The sequence below is a fragment of the Monopterus albus genome, unplaced genomic scaffold (genome assembly GCF_001952655.1).
Source record: "Monopterus albus unplaced genomic scaffold, M_albus_1.0 scaffold119.1, whole genome shotgun sequence".
Taxonomy (NCBI): Eukaryota; Metazoa; Chordata; class Actinopteri; order Synbranchiformes; family Synbranchidae; genus Monopterus; species Monopterus albus.
Genome location: NW_018127999.1, coordinates 252,349 through 274,046, shown reverse-complemented (window position 1 = coordinate 274,046; position 21,698 = coordinate 252,349). Strand labels below are relative to the sequence as shown.

The 21,698-nt window shown below is 41.8% G+C and overlaps 1 protein-coding gene and 2 long non-coding RNA genes across 3 annotated transcripts in view; all 3 read right to left on the bottom strand.

Annotated features, from left to right (window-relative positions):
• Positions 1-5,968, bottom strand: part of LOC109966803 (uncharacterized) — a 70,221-nt gene extending 64,253 nt beyond the window's left edge. Inside the window, exon 1 of the long non-coding RNA XR_002275829.1 lies at positions 5,730-5,968. This is a non-coding gene — a long non-coding RNA (uncharacterized LOC109966803). The remainder of the gene's footprint in view (positions 1-5,729) is intronic.
• Positions 5,969-14,495: 8,527 nt separating this feature from the next.
• Positions 14,496-19,037, bottom strand: LOC109966806 (uncharacterized). Its single transcript, XR_002275830.1, has 3 exons — positions 18,815-19,037; positions 17,382-17,717; positions 14,496-16,979 (listed from the first exon to the last, which is right to left on the bottom strand). It is a non-coding gene; the product is annotated as an uncharacterized LOC109966806 (long non-coding RNA).
• Positions 19,038-21,663, bottom strand: LOC109966823 (rap guanine nucleotide exchange factor 6-like; the record flags this gene model as incomplete). Its single annotated transcript, XM_020611987.1, has 3 exons — positions 21,353-21,663; positions 20,879-21,149; positions 19,038-19,242 (listed from the first exon to the last, which is right to left on the bottom strand). Coding segments are annotated over exons 1-3 (498 nt in total), but the record flags the coding sequence as incomplete, so codon positions are not given.
• Between the last annotated feature and the right edge of the window lie 35 nt (positions 21,664-21,698).

The following is a 21,698-nucleotide window of genomic DNA, read 5'->3' as shown; positions in this document are numbered from 1 at the left end:
TAAGAATGTAATTATGTAAGAATGTTAACACTCTGTTATAATTCTTTAGTATATTACTTGTGTGGTGTAGAAGAGAATTATCTATGTAGAGATACTGCTTGCAAACCAATGATGGTAAGATGATGTCATGGGGTAGGACTGGATAAGTCTGACTTCTTCCTACTCCATTCAAGCATTTACTAGGTATAAGCAAATTGTTATTGGATTAGCATTTGTTCGATATGTGTAAAATTATGTGTGTTGGCATATCAACTGTCTTTACATGCTTGAAAGAATAAATCAAATCAAAATCAAAAAGCAATAAAAGTTTGACAGGACATCTCGCCCTTTCCTGTCCTTTACTTCTCCTCCCAGGGCACAGGAGTCGCCATTTTAAGGTTTAGCCTACTTGTGCAATTAAAGAACAGTCCGTTTTACTCTCAACAGAGGCAACACGCGTGCCCTGAAGAAGCATCTAATACGATATCACAGCCCCTATAGTGGATTGTACCATTTCCACGACCTAACATATGCCACGTCCTGGCAGCAGTGCATGAACCGACGGTGTGAGCAGACGGTACAGAGGTCTGGTTGACTTCACCTGTAATGAATAAATAAATATGTTTATAGTTATTACTGGTGTGTCATGTAAACTTTATTTAAACCAATATTTGTTTTTGGTCCAATCAGGGGCAACACAAGAACCTGTAGGCTAAATACAAGGAGAATGAGCCGAGCACCGGGATTTTTTTTCCTCTCACTTCGAGCACCGGTCAGTATCACTATAAGCATAGTGTGGATGGGACAAAAACAACGAGAACACACGACCCAAGATTTCATGAAATGGTTTCTAAGGTTTCTAATAAAGACCTCTCCAGACAGAGAAACGGAACTGACAGTGATGTGATCCTGTGTACTGCTAAATAACTCTTTGACAAGACTGACAGGCTCCTGCAGTACACCACAATCCTGACAAATCTCTCCAACTCGAGGTCATGGATTAATTTCCGTTTCCACAGCCCCATGGATATTTGGTATTTGCTTTATGGCTCCATCTGAACAGGCTGCAAAGATTTGTTGGAAACAAGCAGAAGTGCATCTATATATAGTGTGTAATCAGCGCAAGTCATCTGGAAATTTTTACAGTCTGGATCACTGGTTCAACCTTCTTTTGTACACTCTGGTCAAAACCATTAAATTGGCAGCCAAACCAAATTATGAACTGCTTGCAAATGTCACACACAAACAAAATATTGATTGCTTGGAAATGTCACACAAGACCTTCCATCAGCAGACAAGAGAGTCAGTACAGTGCAGAGATGTTAACTCATGACATCCTATGGACAACAAAACAACACTGTATTTGTACATTTCAATAAACCTTCAGTAAATGCATCAAAGCAAAGACTTAATACCACAGCTAGACAGATAAATCAGCTAAGCACCTGAACATACAACACTCTAGAAACTCTCTTAATCTATTGCAGGTCGTTTGATTTAAACCCTTAACAATCATGAGTCTGAGTCAGTTCATGCCTGGCAACAGTAGAGAAGTAGTAGAATCTACCTTTAATCCCACAGATCGTAATGTCAGAGAAACTCTATGAGCAAAGAAAACTGATGAAAATAACAACAGCAAACGGAGGAGATGTGCCAATTGAGGACTGATAGGAGCACCAGCAGATCATAGAGGTAAATGTTAGACTGGAGCTCATAAACAGGGTCAGGAAAGCTTTCAAAGCCGGACACCGAGCGGCAGAGTCAATCCTCAACTCGCTCAGTTGTCAGCAAAGTTCTGCAATAATCTAAAGCAAGGTGTTGAAAAACATCCCCAGATTAAATATTAAAAACAATTGAATAGTTCGAACAGTGGCTGACATTAAATTGATTAAAATCTCAAGGAAGAGTCAGAATTGGACATAGAATCAAGTCAAGTCCTCCAGTGTGGTGCAGGACTTCAGCCTCTAGTCTGGGTTCCTTCATCTACCACTGGGTCAAGGCAGCAGCTCAGACAGAACCCTGGGTAATTTAACAGGTAATGAGCACTCACACACACAGCCACTCATATCTAGCAGTGGAAAGAATGCGTGCACACACACACACACACACACACACACACACACACACACACCCCTATAATTCAAGTCCCCATAAACACACCTCTGAGATACAGTATCTTTTGGCAATTTGTCCATGCCCCAACAAGTAGCCAAAGACCCACGAACAAAACTCCCACAGGATGACAAGTAAATTAACTCTACATCTAAATTTGCATTTTCATTGGCGAACAATTTCTTTCTAGTCTAACCTTCTTATTTTAAAACAAAAACATTTTACTTGTTTAACCTATTAACCTTAAATTATGCCAACGCAATGGACTGAACAGAAGTCGGCGGACGGCCAGAGGAAGGTTCACGAACCCTTTCACATCTGACAGAGAACAACATAAACACTCCTCATATGCAACCACTATTGAACACTGTCCTTTACCATTTATTCCTCTGCACCACAGTGGTTTAATGTTGAAATACTTGCAATTTGAGGAGACAAAGAAAAGTATAAAGTGATGGTGGAGGAGTTAAGGACTGACAGACATCTAGAGAAGAGAGCTGGATCACCAAGAGCATGAGAGACTTCACACTGTTCAAAATTATATGTGCCCTTAGGCAGATCAACAGCCTTTGTCCCTCTGAGGGAAAAGGGCTGCTGTAGAAATGAATCCAAATGGCTGAATGCTATACACGGGTCAGTGATGGGCAATGTGTGTGCTGGTACAGAGCTGTCCTAGCCACAGGCATACAGTCTCCATCCAATTAAACAGAGCAGGACAAGGTGATCATTCACCTCCACTTGCCCTTCTGAGGTGTCACATACAAGCATGCAAACACACAGACACACAAGAATGGTGAAAAAGGGAGATGCGTGCACGAATAGCACGGTTTAGAAAACGTCGAGCCTTTAACACGTCACCCTGTTTCCTCGTTGTGTATTTGCAACTGTGCCATGTTCTCATGCACTGACAACAGTTGCTTGCTATCGCTGTGCTGCTGATATTTCTAATCTATTTAACAAACAAGGGCTTCATGTTGTAAAAATAAATCAAAATCACCGATATCAATCTAGGAATTTTTTCCTGGTGCTTTATGACTGATACTTATGAAATTTGTTTTATTTTATTATCATGCATGATATTTGCATTAAATTCTCCAAATGTGCTGTGGACTATGTGGCATGATTTGCCTCACTGGAGGAAGAACCACTGTGCAGCAGTTAGCTAAAGAAAGTTCTGTGTGTCTCATTTATACACAAATAAGCAATTTGATACTTAATAACCTTTTCATATGCATTTCAAATGTGCCACCCCTCTCCAAGTCTGTGCCCTAGCCTGGCCACCCCATCTCACCTCACCAGCAACAAAGAAAAGGAAGGCAAGAATAAATCTGAACTCGAACACAACCACATTAGCTTCAAGGGAGCACAAAACTAAAAAAACTTTTAATTTCAATGAATTAATTTGATTGTTCGGTTTAGTAAATATCTTTGGCATTTTCTGTATGACTAACTGTATAAAAGCTTTGAAAAGGTTATTTGATCAAAGATGATCTGAAGCAGGAAAGAGTTAAACAAGGACTGGGAGGGAGGATAAAAAAGGTGGGGGGGTGGACAAGTTGGTGAGGAGGAAACGTAGTCGAGGGAATGGTTGATCCATTTTGGTGGACAGCTTTAAGATCCAGTGTGTACACAGTGACATCAGTCACAACGGTAATCTGGATCTACAGTGCATACTAACTGATAGCTGATTCACTGCTGCTTACACACAAAGCCACACAAATGCACAGGAGATACTATAGGAAGTGCAGGTTCACAGAGAGATACAAATAAATGCATACACAGACAGAAAACAACTGTCTTGCACACAAACACATGGGTGGTTTGAGTCTAAGCATCACACTGAAGATGTCACAGCCTCCCTGCTAATGAAAGGCAACATCTAAGGGATGCCAGAGATGCACTGTGCATCTTAACAACTCTGGCCCAGTTTGGCTGAAAACATAACTCTTTCCTGGCGAGCCAAGCGTGTTTGACTCAGATTAAGTAAGATACACACACATTTCAGATGCACTGCACACACCCCCATCCTAACATCCACTGTGGATCTCTAGGAGGTCCAGTCAAAGCAGAGCGGTTTTGAAAACTAGGGTTGAAGTCTACCAGCTCCACTGAGCGTGTGGGCATGGGCATGTGCATACATGTGGGTGTCCTCTTCTAAGTCACATGAAAGCTGGTTTGAAAACACAGACAGACTTGTAAGTTGAAATACTTGCCTCCAGGCACTGTAGTCATCTCTCAATCCTCCAAAAAAAAAAAAAAAAACACTAACATTATAACATTTATTCAGGGAGAGAGAAAAGCAGCTGTGAAAAGGATAAAAAAAAAAAACTGACTTTCAGAATATTATGTATAGTAAGTAAAGTCTTATTGTAGGCGCCTTTCTGCAGCTAATAGCACCAAGATGTCACCATTAAATTTTACAGAAAGGACTGAACTTTTGTGGTTAAACCTGAATTAAAGCGTGCCACATCTCCTATTTCTGGTTCACGGTGAAGAAAAACCTACTCTGCAATTAAATCTGGGAAGCTTTTAGAGGAACTGGGTAAAAAGATGCATCACAGGTTTTACCTCACAATATATACAGCTTCTGTTAAACTGGCCACATGTTGTAATGAAAGGAAGGAGTCACATCTGAAGGAGTGCTGAAAGAGTCAACACATTTCTGCTCAATCATAATAATGGACAAAAATGTTATAAAGTACACGTGGACAGAAAAACTAAGTACATTCTCAGGGAACATCCCTGACCCTGTGACATCCTGTAACCACAGTAGGGACTGGGGAGTGACCTTCAACAACATACTGGCCAAAACATCAACAGACACAGAGACGGACCCCTGTTGTTATGAGTCTACTAAAGCTACACTCTGTTCACATTACAGGACTCAGCACTCACTTCCGATTGTTTTGTGTTGGTGGCTCACATTCATCTGAACTAAACAAGAATCGCTGATTTCTTTACAGCCCGCTTCGAACTTGGAGCAGTTCAAAGCCTCTGAAGCAGATATTTGTAACAAATATCCAAGGCTGATGTTTCATAATGAAGAAACATGTCACCCAGTGCAGCAGTGTGTTTCACTGATGTGTTTACAGCACAGATGAATAAGCCGATCCACGTTGGAGACAGAGAAATTAATCAATTCACTGTTGGTTTTAGTCTCTGCAAATGACCAGCCTCATCCTTTAACAGCTTCATATATCTTAGGTCATCTAACCAACAGTCAAAAACACAAAGATTCTGAGTTCAGTATGACAGAAAAAAAAAATGGAAGGAGCAAATATTCACATTTGAAAAGCTGGGAGACTGCACAAATACAGGTAGAAATACTTAAAATTTGCATTTAAGTACAGTATGCTTACTTACATTTCACCACTTTGACCAAGTATGAGAATGGGTCATTGTAAATTGATGTTTACATCCCCAAGAACCGAGAGAAACACTCACAAACATACCAGAACAAGAAGATAAACCCATCAGCCCACAAAAGTCCTCATCCTAACATGTTAACATGGTCATGAAGGAAACATAACCTGTCGACAGGTAACCTGAACTCACATGCGTCGCCAAGCACGCAAATGAAACCAGAGCCAACACAGCAACTCCAGATAAGGATGTTTTCACAAGCAGCTCGTACTTACAGTATTTATGTGGAGTCAACATCTCAGGTGAAAGTCTTCACGGTGCCAACAGCAGGTGGACGGTAACCCGACGTCTCAGGCCGACACTGTCAGCGACCACGAAGCCTTTCTCCTCCTGTTTATGTTGTCATGTGTCTGCGGCTTGTAGTACAGTTTAATGTGTCCTGGTCAGTGATTTCACCCATTTAACTGCTGCAGTTTCTCCTTATTCCTTTTCCTGTCTCAAGCAAAAGGCTAACAACCAGAAGAGTTTGCTAACAAGCAGCATGTCAACACCTGTTGGAAGTGGGCGGGGCCATCGACAGGTTAAAAGGTACATTCAGGTGTTTTTATTTCTATCTCAGCCAGGGGTTAACGCAGGATGTACATGAAAGGTTGTACACTAACTCAGGTAATGTGAACAGTTATGTTTTGTTAGCAAATTGTTGGAATTTTCAAATGTCACAAGGCTTGAAAATAACATTTGTACAGTACGGTGTTTTCTCTTTTACCAGAAAAAAAACCCAAATCAAACACATACTTTAAAAATTGCAGATCAACATAATTTATTTTTGAACATACAATAAACATTTATGACTTACATACATGTAAAAGCCAACGTTTGTTGTGAGGCTGACTGAGTCTGGGCGTTGCTTAATAATACAGACAAGAGGAGAACGTGACAAATGAACAGACTACTTGTTAGTTACTGCTCTTTAATTAGTTTTTCAGCAGCACCATGTAAATCTGGATAGCTATCTCAAAATCCTCAGCAACTAGAATGAGACTGCTGAGACTCTTTTCAGGGAGGCACTGAGCGCACTACAGCATAAACTTAGCCAACATCTTTTTTTCTTTCCCTTTCTGGACTAAAGATAACAAGAAACAACACATTTCTCTGTCATTAATAGAAACAGACAACAGCAGAGAACACTGAAAAACCACAAGCATTTCCCAGTGGCAGAGGGAAAAGGCTCTTGTCGATTTGTGTGCTCACTAAAGACGTTTGTGTCGAAGTTAATCTTATAAAAACAAAGCTTTTGATGTGTGATCACTTAACATCACTGTAACTCAATGAAAAACAAAATCTCTACTGCAGTAACTGTCGGAATCTTGTGCAAATAAATGCTGTGTATTCAGAGTAGTGCAGAGGTGGTTTTGTACATTAGAGAGTGTGCACTGCCTTTTAACCACACAGACACACCAACTGAGAAACAGGAGGATAAGATGGAGCTCAAACACAACAGGGGCAGCACAGCGGTTAGCGCTGTCACGTCACAGCAAGAAGGCTCCGGGTCCGACCCTGGGCTGACCTGTAGTGTTACCTTATTCGGCTTTACTTAATAATGTGCACACTTCACCCTAAGATCTCCAGCAGGCTTTATGACCCAGATCAACCAGCTCAGACACTGTGGTGAATAATGGACAGCAGATCACAGGGTTTACTGAGGTGAATCAGAGCCAGAGAGAGGAGGGGTTTCTTTCAATAAGGACAGAGAGGATGGACCAGTCCAGGAGAGTAGAATTTGCTTTAAAGCTGAGGTATGTGTTGACATCCCTGATGTTTTTTGCAGTGCAGCTCAAGAATCAATTTGCTGACTTCAAAGAAATGGCCAAACTCTTAAAAATCAACCCAAAGTGATCTGAGCAGCCTGGTGCTGGAGAGAAATATGATGGATTTTGCACCTCTCTTAAGAGCTGTACAAGCTGTGACGGCATTACTAAACAGTTTTTGCACAATGTGACCTGTTTACCAAGAAAGATCCCATGACACAGCCACAGATCTGCTGCAGATTCTAGAAGAGTCCTGAACAGTAGTGGTGAAGATCCCAAATCAGTTTTCTTTCATTTTATTTTTAAATTTTAGATTCATTTTTTGCCCATGTGACAGTTGTAAGAAGCATCAAGAAACCTGGGGAGAGATGAAGATGATGCAGCTTCGGGCAAGTCCTGCTGCATTCTGAATCAAAATGCCACAGGAAATGTAAAATGAGACACAGGTCAAGTCCAACTTCTCATAAATCTGTGTGAGTAATAATTCACATGTCAAATAAATTGCAGAATGGCCCTTTAAAATCATGTGCACCAGACTGGGAAGTTCTCCTACAGTGTTGTTAAATAAAGTGCAGGATCAAAGCCCTGGCAGCAGCCCAGAGGCACACAAGCAGGTCAGACCTTCACCTTCATCCTCTACTCTGGTTTTGCTGCCGTTGCAGAAATGTCTTCTTTTTCATCACTACTTTTAGAAGTAGAGACTGTTTTGTGATCCGTCTGTCTTTACTTTGCTCTGCTGCATTCTGATCTGTTCTAAGATGCCTGCACTCCTCCATCTCTCCCTCTGTATTTCTCTTGACCTGTAGTTCAAAGGAGGGGCCTCCCACTACGCGCCCCCCCCACCCCCATCACCTCGGTCATCCATTACTCTGCAGCTCTTTCCCAGTTTTCTCAGTAGGGGGTATTTAGGCTTTCACTCCCGGCCTCTCGCTTCCTTCCTCTTCTCACTTTCTCTCTCTGCTGCTGCTCCTTCTGTTTCTCTCTGTTCCTCTTCCCTTTCTCCCCAGACAATAGTTTCTGTGAAGGCAGAAAGGCAGAGCTGAAAAGTAGAAGAAAGGTTCTCCTCCTCCTCCACACGCAAACACACATTTTGGAGTGATCCTTTGCCAACCTTGCTTACAGTAAGAAGGACAAATGAGAATATAAACTGCAGCTAACGTCCCAGTACAGTGTACTGTGTGTGTGTGTGTGCGTGTGTGTGTGTGTGTGTGTGTCTGTGTGTGCGTGTATGTGCACCTGTGCATCTTTAGACTCGGGTTTATTTATAAATTTAAATGTGACTTTCTAGGTTTTAAATCCAGATCAGAGACTGAACAGTTACATTTATATACAGAAGGGGAACAGAGGGTCTGTTCATCCCAGACATCTCATTGTTCTGACTAAGATAATGATATACAGATGATGATAACGGTGTTTGATGATGATGAGGCCCTTATGTGCAGCCACAACTGCTTCTTTTACAGTTGGGGAGGATAGATTACACTGATTTCTCTCTCTCCCTCACACACACACGCTTGCCCTTCTATAATTGTGAAGACACACTGCCATAATGCAATCTGTAGCCTCCTTACCATAACTGTAACCATCACAGCTAAATGTCTAACCCCAGCCCTAACACCTAACCATAGCCTTAACCTAATTATACCCTGAACCCTAAAACAAATCTTAACCAATGGTATCGAAATAAGATTTACCCACACAACTATAGCAGACGTACACACACACAAACTGAGGCAATTACACATAAAAACAACAATTAAATATCAGTATGGAGGAGTGACAAGTGTTCCTCCTTTAGGAACTAATATTTCATAGTTGAGGGATGAGAGGGGATCTTTGCACACAGGGCAAAAACAATAGAGAAAGATATAATCATTACACAGGATTGCCAGGATTGTGTTGCTTTAACACAAACAACACATGAGTAATTTTCACCTACTAGGACAGCCTGTGTCTGGGGGGAAAAGGTGCTCTCCAAATAATCTTCTGTCACTAATCTTGCCTAATGCCAGTAGGTACAGGGTCCTACACAGAGCCTGAGCCTTTCAGCAGGCAGTTTCCCACAATGCAGCACTGCCTCCTTGTGGCTGTCAGTGGAGCTGCAACAGAGCAAATTCTCAGTCTTGTTTATTTGACAGGGAAGTCCAAATGAGATATGTGGAAACGCCTCTTCTTAAGTGAAATTATAGTGATTGATTTGTGTTAGTGGGGTTGCAGCTTGGTAGAGGACTGCCAGAAACTCAGAGATTATTTCCAAATGTCTGAAATGAGATAAAGATGAATTTTAAATAGATTTTGGGTATCAATATGACTCTGAAACAGCACAGCTGAAGTTTTAAAACAAAGATTTGATCAGAAAGATGTCCACCACTTGAACAAGTCTCCCAAATGATATTTGTTCCCCATCAAGAGAGTCTCCTGTGTTTGCAGATTTTTCTGTTATCTGTTGAACCGATGCAGTAAAAAGGAAAAAGCAGAATGGTTTGATTGTTAAATTAAATGGAGTTATAGTTAAAATATATGAACAGAACACAGTGACAGCCTTATAATAATTAGCAGATGCCCCTGTCACTGTGAAGCTATGCATGACAAAGTTAAACATGTTTAGGAAGTGGGATTCACTGACAAGCACAGTGACACTAAAGTGCATGAAAGCAGGAGTTTGAAGGATGACTTGTGGGCTTTTAAACACTCGGTTACATTTTGTGGGCTTGGCAGGTCATTAATCTGGGCTGCACTGCTGACATTGCTGAGGACAGTGAGATACAAGGACGCTGACCTCAACCTCTTTACGAGCTGGAGGAAACCTTGAGGTCGGGTGACAAATTACAAGAGTGACCCCGGAGGGTGTCCCCTCAACACGTGACTCCGTGGCCCTCAGATGGTCCAGAGAGGCAGAGTTGGGAGTTGAAGATAATTTATAGAAAGAACATTTATATGCAGCACAACAAATGGCACATTTTCACTTTCACATTTTCAGCAGCAACATCTTTGCCTTTGATTTTTCTGTTGCTCCTCTGTTGTGACTACCTGCAAACTCAAACTATCCAAGTAATCAATACTTTGAAAAATAGGGATAAACCTGGAAACAAACTGAACACAAACATCCCAAAACATCTTCAATTCAATGTTTCTGTTTTCTATTTGTACCCTGTAACCTTCCTGTTATCAAAACTACAGTATTTGAAACATTTCCTACACATTACTCCCACAAGTGTAAGTGTTAAATACTGGAATAGTTTAAATATACTTTTGCGTTGGGCTTGCTTGCACAAACATTGTTAACAAGCTAACAGGAGAAGTGCCAATTTCTCAAAAACTTTATACAAAGCTTCTGCTGTGAGACCTTGTTGACATTTTCAAGATGAGATGTGAAACCTGATCAACAGGAGAAGCTGCTAATTAACCAGAATCTTCAAGGGAACTTAAATTACAGTAAAACAGGTAACTGAGCAGAAAGTGCTGTCCATTTACTTTGAATTAGTCAAGTTTTCTGGCAACTCCAAAGATCCTTAATGTGACTGTACTGTACCCCAGGCTTTGTGAAAAATGGCTGAAGAGACCTCATGTGAACAGATTCAGGACAAGAAGATGAACTGAACCTCTCTACAGACACTGCTGTTGATCACTGTCTGGCCTTGGACTTGGACAGAAAGGGTGGGTAAAACTTAGAGTCACATTGTCCCTCACCTAATACAACCTCTTCACACAAAACACAAAAACATTATGTCTTCTAGCATAAAACGCACAGGTAGTTTGCAACATTTGGTTGATTTAAACGCACTGAGACATGAAATGCATAAGAAGTGAGAGGAAAAACAACTCGCAGATACTGTATGTGAATTTGCTAAATCAATACTGGTACAGTACTAGGTGATCTGTTAAAAGGGAACTCACAGAGAGTGCAACAGACCATATGAAAAGTTAGCTTAGCTTTGCTAAGTCTCAATAAATTACTTAAGTGACATAACCCAGACATTAGGCTTGAAGACTGCAAATATTGAATGGAATAAACACTTATTTACACTTATGTACTTCTGGGAGCAGAGCAGAAGTGCTGAATCTTAAGAATTTGCTCAGTCGTGAATGTGGGAAGCAAGTAAATTATTGGAATTTTTGAGAGAAACTGGTTTGATAAACAGATTTTAATGGCGAGTTTGTTTATGTTTAACAAGGGGGAAGATAACACTAGTCAACACTCTAGCATAGTAGGTGACGGAAACGCACCTTGACAGTGGTCGCCACCCACCACTGAATAACAGGAAGAAGTAGAAGACCAAAGACCAGGAGGAAAGGCTATTAGCTATTAAACATAAATGAAGTGGTGCAGGATTTAGAACTCAGTTTTGCTAATGTTTTCTTAGAAAGCAATGCATTCAACCTGTTTGCTAGGCCTAGGATACACACTATGCATTCAGTGAGACACAAGGAAAGTCCAGAGTGCACCTTTAAGTATACAAGTGACAGGAAATGACAAGAGGTACTGCATGGTGAGTGTGCTCACAGGGCACCAGAACACCTGAGCTGCTTCGATTCTGACCATTACTTTTTATATACTGTATATCTCTTGTAAGTCCTCCAATTTTATAGCAGTACTAAATCTGTGGCGTAGTACCCCTTAAGGTTACTCCAAGATAACTAACTTCATTGATTCATACGCTGCAATAACGAGACAGAAAGACAACATACATAAAAAAGTTTGAGATACTTGAGGACAAAACTTTTTACGTGATCATACAGAGAACAGGAAGTGAAAGGTTAACGACACACCAGGAAAGGCAACTTGTTTATATACTGTTTGTGAGAGCAAATGCACACTCACACACTCACATGCTCAAGGGCAGCACTGTACAGGTGGTAGAATATTTTCCAAACTGTTTTGCTTCACAAATTTTCATTTAGAAAGGAATATGCTAAAAGCTAGTCCCCATATGTTCGTGCAACCCTCAGGCGGTAAAGTCTCCATTTTCCCACCTCCTGCTTTAGGCTTCTCCCCCTGACAGAGTCGCAGCTTCAAAGTCAAACCAGAGGAGACGTGTAACACACACACACACACACTAACACACACAGTATACACACTTGCATGCAGGCTGCACTTATTACAAGACCTGACCGTTCCTGCTTTTCCACATTTCCTGTCATCCAGTGGGACTCCTTCACACTTTCTGATGTATAATTGAAGCTGTGTGTAATTTCCCATGACTGGTTTCCATCTGAATCCCACTCGGAGCTGAACTTTGTTGTGGAATATTCTCTCTGAAGTGCAGAGGCCGACTCTTTGAGTGTGCTGGTTAACATGTCTCCCTCCTTTCACCACACCCTCACACCACCCTGACCTGTTTCCATTATACTTCATTCTAACTTTATCATAGGAAAAAACAATAACAAACAAAAAACCCCCATGTTTTTAAGAAGTAGCTCAGAGAGTGTCAAAGTCAGAATGAGCAAAATTTTCCTACATGTCATTTCAAATAGTCAGACTTTCTGTTTGGTTACTTTAATGGACAAGATAGTTGGGAGTATTATACCTTTTTAATTTCATATATAAATACTAAACACATTAACACCCTGCACACATGCATCTGAAGGTGCACCACATAGTACAGTACATTGCAGTCAGTGATGCAAACACACACACACACACACACACACACACACACACACACACACACACACACACACACACACACACCAACCAGCATCACTTCCTGCCCCTCTGTGTGACACTCAGCTTTTAATGTGTAATAAAAGGAACCTGACCTTGAGCAGTGTGAAGCTGATCTGATCTGATGTATAGCTGGACGCAGCAGAAGGCAGTGAGACGCTGAGGACAAAACTGAGGACACCTGAACACAAGAAGAGATTTACTGGTTAAAAAGATGAGAATGTAGTGAGGCACCAACAATGCTGGTAAAAAAAAAACAAACACTTGAAATATTGGCTGTATTAGTCTGAGTTGGCCTCTCCAGAGACGCTCCACTGGGGTCAGGTGTGGACTCTGGCTCCAGGACTTTCACACAGTTTTCCTGTGTTTTCATGGCTGTATGCTTCGGGTCGTTGTCTTGTTGAGATGTAAACCTTCAGCTCCACCTGAGGTCCTGAGCACTCTGGAGATTGTTTTCATTCAGAATTGCTCAACATTTTTCTGCATCCATCCTTCCCTCTGTCCTGACTAGTGAAAGCTCCACAGATTTGTCCATTATAACTTTTCTCATGATGGTGAGAAAAACATACTTCTGATGGCAGCATGGCTGCTTGTTTCTATAATAAATAACTTGTATAGGAATGGAGTTTTAGGAGCTGGGGTAAAGATTCTTTTCTTTAAACTGCTTGTATGTTGTATTTCATGATTTCCAGATTAGCAAAATTCAGGAATAAACACCCTGGTTTGGTTGAGGGCAATAAAACAACACCATCAATAAAGACACTAGATCTTTACTCTAACATTTTATTCATATCAGTAGACTTGGAGAAATAAAAGGTATTTTTCATTTTTAAACATTCTCTTAAACAAAAATATAACTATTTACAATACAATATTGTAAAAAATACATAAAAAGCGTATGAGCAAAATGATGTTGTCTTTCTAAAAGACATAAGTTACAACAGCTATTGGAAGCGAGACAAAAGCAAACATTAAGCCACAGACCAAGTTAATACCTCTTTGTACAGAATGTGCAGCACACTCACCACATTCAAGCTTATTGTTGTGCATTTCTGCTGTAATGCCACAAGATGTCCACATAAAACACATTCACATCGCTCCTATTGCGTTCCTGGTAACACGGCAGGACGTGGGGGCTAAATTACAATCAAGCAGAAGGGACGTTTTCATTGAACTGTGAAACTTGTCTTCTCCAGTTTATGCCATTATAAACACTGAGAAGTTGTGTTCACAGTGCCAAGAGCTCAAGAGCTGCTCACTGCCAGAACCCCCATGAAAACAACTGTATGTAGAGTGGGGGGAAAATTATCTCTGCTCGAAAAAAGAAGAAGATGCAAATGAATTGAAAATAAAACAAACTGCTTTATTCCTTCACTAGGAAACAACATTCTTGGAAAGAATGCGGAAAGTATATGAAAAGCTATTATTGTAAAATCTATGAGGAATGTTAACACTGATTTGTGGTTCGGAATATGAGGATAAGGGTTGTGCAAAAAAGAGGAACTGTCAGTTTCTTATTCAGTCTGTTTCAAAGTTTCTATTATTTATATTATTAATATTTGTTTTAAATATTATTTAAAAAAGGAACAGGAAAGTAGGGTGAGGGTCACAGTGGATGCTCGTGAGTCATAACACTCGAAAGCAATGAAGTAAAATCTATTGGACAAGTACAGGAAGGTTTAACGTCCTACTGAGGGGACAACAGGGCTGAGGAGGAGGCAGGAGGAAGAAATTAGTGGCTACGCTAGACATGGCATCGTAGCAAGGTGTTCTGTTCAACTCAAACAGATAAAATAACACCAAACAGTCTCTTCAATCATCCAATCTGAGTTTGAATGAACTCATCTCGTGACATGAAGCCGACAGTGAGAGGCCCACAAGGGCCTCAGCTTTCTGCAGGCGAGAGCTGCGAGATGAGAAGGGCTTTTATTGAAAATTACTTCTGAGCCTTTCTTTATGTGCTGTACAGCCACCTTGAAGCACAGTGGGATTTTTAACAGATGCTATGTTGATCCCAACCTCGCAAATAGAATTGCACAACACTCACGAGCAGTCGTATCCCAAAACTCAGCAGCAATCAGAAATGGCACCAACAACTGAGTGTGAGAGGAAAACACGAGACAGGAAACAGAAAGAGTCCAGGGCAGTCATAACAAAATATTCAAAAATAGCCTTTTGTAGAGGACTCTCTTTCTCTCATCTATACATGATCAGCTGACATTAATTTATGGTAAAGAAACAACTAAATATATATAAATTCATACATATGCCATGTATATATTAGCATTAATCATTTCAAGTCTTTGTGTGCCAAAACAAATACAAAAAGCATCAAAAGCATCACAAGCGTGAGACAGACGGCAGCAGGAGAAGGTCATCTGATTCCAGTTACACCCCCACTGCGCTACACACACACAAATAAAAACTGTTTTCCAAAACATTAACCAGAATGTACAAATAGGCCTCTGTTTTCATTACAAATGAAACATATTCTAGCGCATCTTTTAAACAGTCCACAAAATATGCGATGAACATGGAATGGAGCTGCGAGCCGGCCGTTAAAATACATTATCTATAGGTTTGCTTTGTTGCTCGTTCTTTTAAATAAGAGGCAAAACCCGAAATGAGAGAGGTCGCCTGGAGCACATATCTGCTTTTTTCCTGCTGCATCAAAAACGAATGTACAAGATCCAAAAGCACTGTACTCGAACATTTCAGCCTGTAATTCAATAGACAACTAGTCTAATAAACACTGTAAACAACTGTGTAAGCGTTGGTGTAAATACTGTTCTTTGTCTTTAAGCACACCAACTGAGATTCTAGTGCGTGTGCGTGTGTGTGTGTATACGCATGCATGCTGTGTGTCCACACAGTGCCAATGTACTGTTTTATTATAGCTGCTGCAATAAAATAACGACACGCGTTTACTCTACAGGAAGCAGCGACACATTTGTTCTTCAGCTCATTAAAAACAAGTTCTAATACAATTTTTTATAAAGCATCCAGGAGGCAGCATGCTGCTACAGTACCTCGTGTCAGACTGAACGAGCAGTAAGAGAGGCGGCTCGGTGGCGGAGAGCGCAACAAAGACACACAATTGCCTGAGAGATGCTGCTCGTCTTTTTTTTTTCTGTGAAGCTCAGCAAAGTTCAATAAGTGCTCGACACAAACAGACGTGCTTCTGTTAGTTCAGGAGTTCAATGTGAAAAATATGCACGGGGCTCTGTGTGGCTCCTGAGGGCGCTCCTGCCCTCAGTCAGAAGTGTAAGCATGGGAGGATGAAGTTGGTTTTGTTGCCATTGTGCATTTGAACTGATGCTATTCATGTAAATTCATCTCATCAGTGCCAGGGTTTGATAGCAACCAAAAAAAACAACCTTTTTCTTGTCTGTTATTCTACATTCATCTTCTTTGGGGCTGACAGCAAACAACAAACAAAAACAGTAAAACAAACAAACAAAAGAAATCCCCCATGAGCCAAAGCTCGTCCTAATGCTTACACCGACACCTCTCTACCCCTGTGTCTGCACCTCTGCACTGTACTCACATGAAACTTTACAAAGCTTAGAGATGCAAATGAAAAGAAGGAAAAAAAAAATCACTGTACAAAATGTTAAAACTGTAAAAAGCAACGTGAGGTACACGGAGATCTGTTTCCAACGAGGCTGACTTCTCATGTGGCATCGTTACTGTCACTCATTCCTGTAGTTTGTCAATTGTGACGTCCGTCCCCTGTGATGCGACTCTGTCCCATCATTGTCCCTGCTTTGTTCACAAGTTTTTAAAACCTTTCTTTTCTTCTCAGTTTTCTGGCATGGGTTTAAAAACAGATGATTGTACGAGGTCTGGGTGGTGGAGAGAGGTCACATGACCCAGCAGAGTGGTCCAGAGGTGCATTACGGTCCAGAGCGATGCCACACAGGGCTGTGGGCTGGCACATGGTGACGGCAGGCTGTTGGCTTAGTCCAACGCCTGATCAGCAGGACTCAGTCTGTGTATAAGAATGTGTGTGTGTGCATGAGAGCATCTTTACACCGCCGACACTTGTCCATCTGGAAAAGAGAGCAGACGACAGTGTTTGGCGGGGAACAAGCAGGAGGGACAGTGCTACAATTAAGACATTTTACATGGTTCACAAAGTTTAAAGACTTTTTTAGATGCTCCATACAAAACGTTTTAACACCTGTCTCACAGCCAAAGTATTAAAGTATGATATGGCCTACAATAATTTACTAAAGTATATTATACCAGTGTGTTTCAGTACTTGCACACAGTTATCGAAACTCCATACTGAGATGAGGTCTATCAGTTCAAACCTATTTTCATCCAGATTTTGTCTTTGCCACGGTCCCATTCTGTTATACCACTGGTATACTTTTTAAAATGTTGCTTAAGAGTCAGTCTCTAAAATTCAGTGTGGTGCTTTATCATTTCAGCTTCCTACGAGGACGTACCATCGTCGCTATCAGCCAGCTCCTGTGGCGGGAGGCAGACGCTGGCTGGTCTGGAGTGGCCCTGCGTGGAGCCAGCTGTGTGGAGGAGATGGTTACCAGCCAGCCTCCGTGCCTCAGCCAAACCGCCTGCTGCTCCGGGGCTCTGCAGGAGTTTGCTTCTCTGCAGGGCCACGCTGTAGTCCGGAGGTCTGAGGTGAGGAGGCCTAGGGAGGAGACCTCCTGGCCCACCGACTACTCCGTCTGTGAGAGCCCCCAGAGCCAGACCCTGGTAGCCTGGAGGGGTGGGAGGGGGAGCTCGGTAATGCTCATCCTTGGTGGGGGAGGTGATACAGTACACTGGATGAAGGTGTAGGTCAAAAGAAAAGAGGGATGGAGCAAAGAAGGAGGGGAGTGAGGGATGAGGAGTGATGGAGGATGAAGACATAACCAGAAAAGGAGGTGTGGAAGGAGAAAGAAAAAGGGAGGGGAGGGGAGTAACAAAAGAAAATAATGGGAAAATTAAATCAACGTGATGTTTCACCAACACAATATACAACTATACATGCACCAAAATGTGTCGGAAAAAAAACATACACAACCAATGAGATGGGCGGCTGCAGCAGATACAGACAGCACGACAGCTGCAAGTAATAACTACTTTCATTATTGGATGAGCTGCCAGTTATTTACCAGACTAACCAATTATTCCTCTGGTTCTTAAACATCAGAAAATAATAAAAAATGCTCGTTGTAATTTCTTAAAACCCAAGATACTTGTTCTATCTGACCAACAGTCCAAAACCTAAAAACATTACATTGACACAAGACGTAAAACAGAGCAAACACCTAAACATAAGAAACTAGAAGCAGTTGATCTGCTAATAGATTAACCGACGTCTTAACTCCTCCTCAACATCCTTTAAACTCTAAATTCCAAAACTGTCCAAAAAAGTCAAAAGAACCTTTATAAACTAGCAAACTGTACAGTCAGCAAGGGGATGCAAAAGACAAATGTACACTTTGCCTGTTGCCAATCAGTGGAGGATGCTCCATAACTCCTGTCAGACAGAGAGCCAACAGCAACAACAACAAGACCTGCCTGGCGTGTCTTAGTTCTTGGGCTAAGATCCCAAAGTGCAGCGTTTGCCAGCTGTTCACTACGTCAAATGACAGAAAGCAGAAGTAACTCCACTGAAACAAAGAGCAGACTCAACCTAATTTACTGCAGATGTGTGACATAAAATGTCAACAACTGTTTTGATTCAGTATCAAGAAAGCTTAAACCAAAGCTGGTGTCTTCGTGTAGCTGTATAAAACCGTGTCACTGTTACACTGTGTAGCTTTACAAACAAAGCCTTGAGTTTCTACTGTAACTATCTGGACACTAGCAGAGCCTCCAGTGGACGCTCCCAGATGTGTTTACAGGGAATCAAAGCTGCACCCTGAGCCCTCACCTATCAGGCCCTTCTCTGTGCTTGATGTCACCGTTTTGTAGGCAGGGTCTGTGCTTTGCCCTCCTTCCTCGTTGGATGGCGAGGAGGGGTTCTCCGAGGTGTTTCGTCGCTTTATTGTCCCATAATTCCCCTCGTAGGTGTCTGACAGTGAACTGGAGGACGCCCAGCTCTGCCGCGACTGACTGGACAACTCCGAGCTGGACACTCTGGAGTGCTGCTTGATGCCATGGTCCCAGGGTCGGCAGGAGGAGGCGGGGAGGCTCTGGAAGGAGTCGTGAGAGTTGGAGGAGCAGGACGTCCAGCTGCCGCGGCCACTGTCCACCACTGAGTCCAGAGAGGTGTGGTCCGGGGTCAGCTCCTCTGTCGAGATGGAAGAGGTAAACGTGGAGGCTCGCGTCACCTGTCCCCGTGCTAACGATGAAGAACTACTGCAGATAAAAGAGACAAAGAGAAATAATGAACAGGTAGAAAATTTGCAGTGAATCTCCTGTGTATTCACACCGATGACACTTTGTCCCCTTTGAAGCCAATATGCAACTGTAGGAATGAAACAGAAGGAGGGGAAGTGACAAGTGCATCACATAACTGCTGTGTCGTATTACAGCGACCTGACAATGAGGAGAGGGAGACGAGGGCAGAGGAGGCTGCTAGCGTGTGAGTCGGAGACAAATCACCGCCAAACAAAGACAAAGGAAAACAGATGAGCCATGTTGTCCAACTTTCCACCGAGGTGAGTTATTATTCACATCTAGATGAGCTATGGTGCAGATTCTTCACATGCTTTTTGTTGCTCAGCCTGTTACTGTGAATACTAAGCCTCATCTGTACACCTGCTCCATATGAAGTCGCAGTGTGTGATAGATTTCTATGCCTGTGTCTAAAAACAACATCAAAAAAAACTTTTAAAATGGTTTTTGCTCCTGAGCTGTTTTTCATACACCAGCAGGTTGATTCACTAACACGGTTTTACTGGACAAACAAGCCACTCGGTGAAACCAAGCCATATTTCATAAAACAGTTAAACAGCAAGGCCGTCAAGGTAAAATAATACCAGGGAGGCAAACAGATTAGTGTATCCAGTGATATTTCACTGTCTCTTCTTTATGAGACAGACTGGTCTGATCATGGAGGAACAATAAACAAACAGCAAACAATAAAAAAAAAGGTGTGTTGTTCACTCGTCCCAATTGAAAAGCCTCCTGCAGGAAATGTTAACTGACAGCAGGAGGAAAGAATCAGGCAGTGAATGTGGGATGCTAATAAAAACCTGGCCTGTATATTGTATACGAGATCCTGTTCTCTATGTTTTAATGAGGAAAGGACTCAACTGGAATCCAGCTGGGAGAGGACGTGTGGTGTCTTTGTGTTCAGGTTGGCCTTTGGGAAGGTTTCTGGTTTTCACAGCAGGTGTTTGTTCTGGTTGTCTGATGCTTGTTAAGTATCTGGGCCACAAAGAATCATCTCAAACCTTCTGTGACTTCCCATGTCATAACTCTCATGTAGGTGTGGTATGAGGTAAATAAAAAGTGTACGGGTTCACAAGAGGGGCATGCACGCATCTCGTCTCCATCTTAATGAATTATTAACGTCCTTTAACTGACTACAGCTCCATTTGGACAGGATTTATTTCCCTAATAAATGTATTTATCATTGATTTTAATCCTCTCTGAAGTGCACATGTTGACCCCCCCAACTGGCCTTTATCAAACTCTTATACTAACAAAATAGAACATGAAAGTATTTTGAAGTATGATCACATATATTCTACGCATGCAGGGTTTAGAACCTTATTTTTCTTTTAGGGTGTGTCAAACACAGGATCCTGCACTCAGACCACAATTATCTCATTTCTTGTAAAGATAGGATGTGATTGGTCAGTACAGATTGTTTCCATGTCTTACTTCCATAATGCTACTGTTTTGCAGGGAGAAGCTGGCTGTACCCTGTTACTGTGCATATAAGCATATGTTGTCTCTTGGCATTGCAAGTATACACCCCAAAAATCCCCGCTGTTCCCTATTAGGAGTCAAATTACACAAACTGAACTGTACTGAAGGCGATTACCTTGTGCTGGGCTGGTTGTAATCCGCGTTTATGTGCGTGTGTGTTGCTGCTGTGCTCTCAATAGTCCCAGCAGCCGTTGTAGCAATAGTAGCTGTAGTATTAATAGTATTAATAGTAGCAGTAGTACAGGTCCTGTTGCTGCTATTACACCGCTCGTCAGACCCAGGTGCCGGCACAGAGTCAACTGAGCAGATACTGGAGCGGGAGGAGATCTCGCTGTGACTCGAGTCTGAGAGGTTGTCTGCTTTACCCGCTGGGAGGAGGGCGTACCCTGGACAGAGGAGGGGGAAGAGCAGCATTTTAGACATTCACATGGGAAAATGAAGTCAAATGCAGATCATAAGAAAGAAGAAAAAGAAAAATGAGGACAAGGACAGGAAAGGAACGGGACAGATGCACAGGTAGAAAGAAGGCTCATAAGGAAAGGTTAAGATAATGGAAGAGAATATCAGTGTTTCTTAGTGAGCCTTTTACCTAAAATACCTTCCAGGGGCATGAACGGAGATCATTTTACTGGGGGCCCCGACTTCTATTCTGGGTGTGTAGCTCCACCCAACTGGTCATCTTTCTAACATTTTTTTTTAAAACCTATCCAAATCAATATGTTTTGAGACAATATGATGTTTCAATGCCCTTTTAACTGCAAATACTTAAAAATAACACTGTTAATCTAACTGGAGTCAATAACACCCGTTGCTGTATCTATGTCAGTGCTCACAAAGTAGGTAATTTCAGAGACATTTCAAAACCGTGGAGTTAATCGTGCACAGACACTGAATCTGAGTAGGATTTACTGTGAAGAACATCATCGGGCTCATTG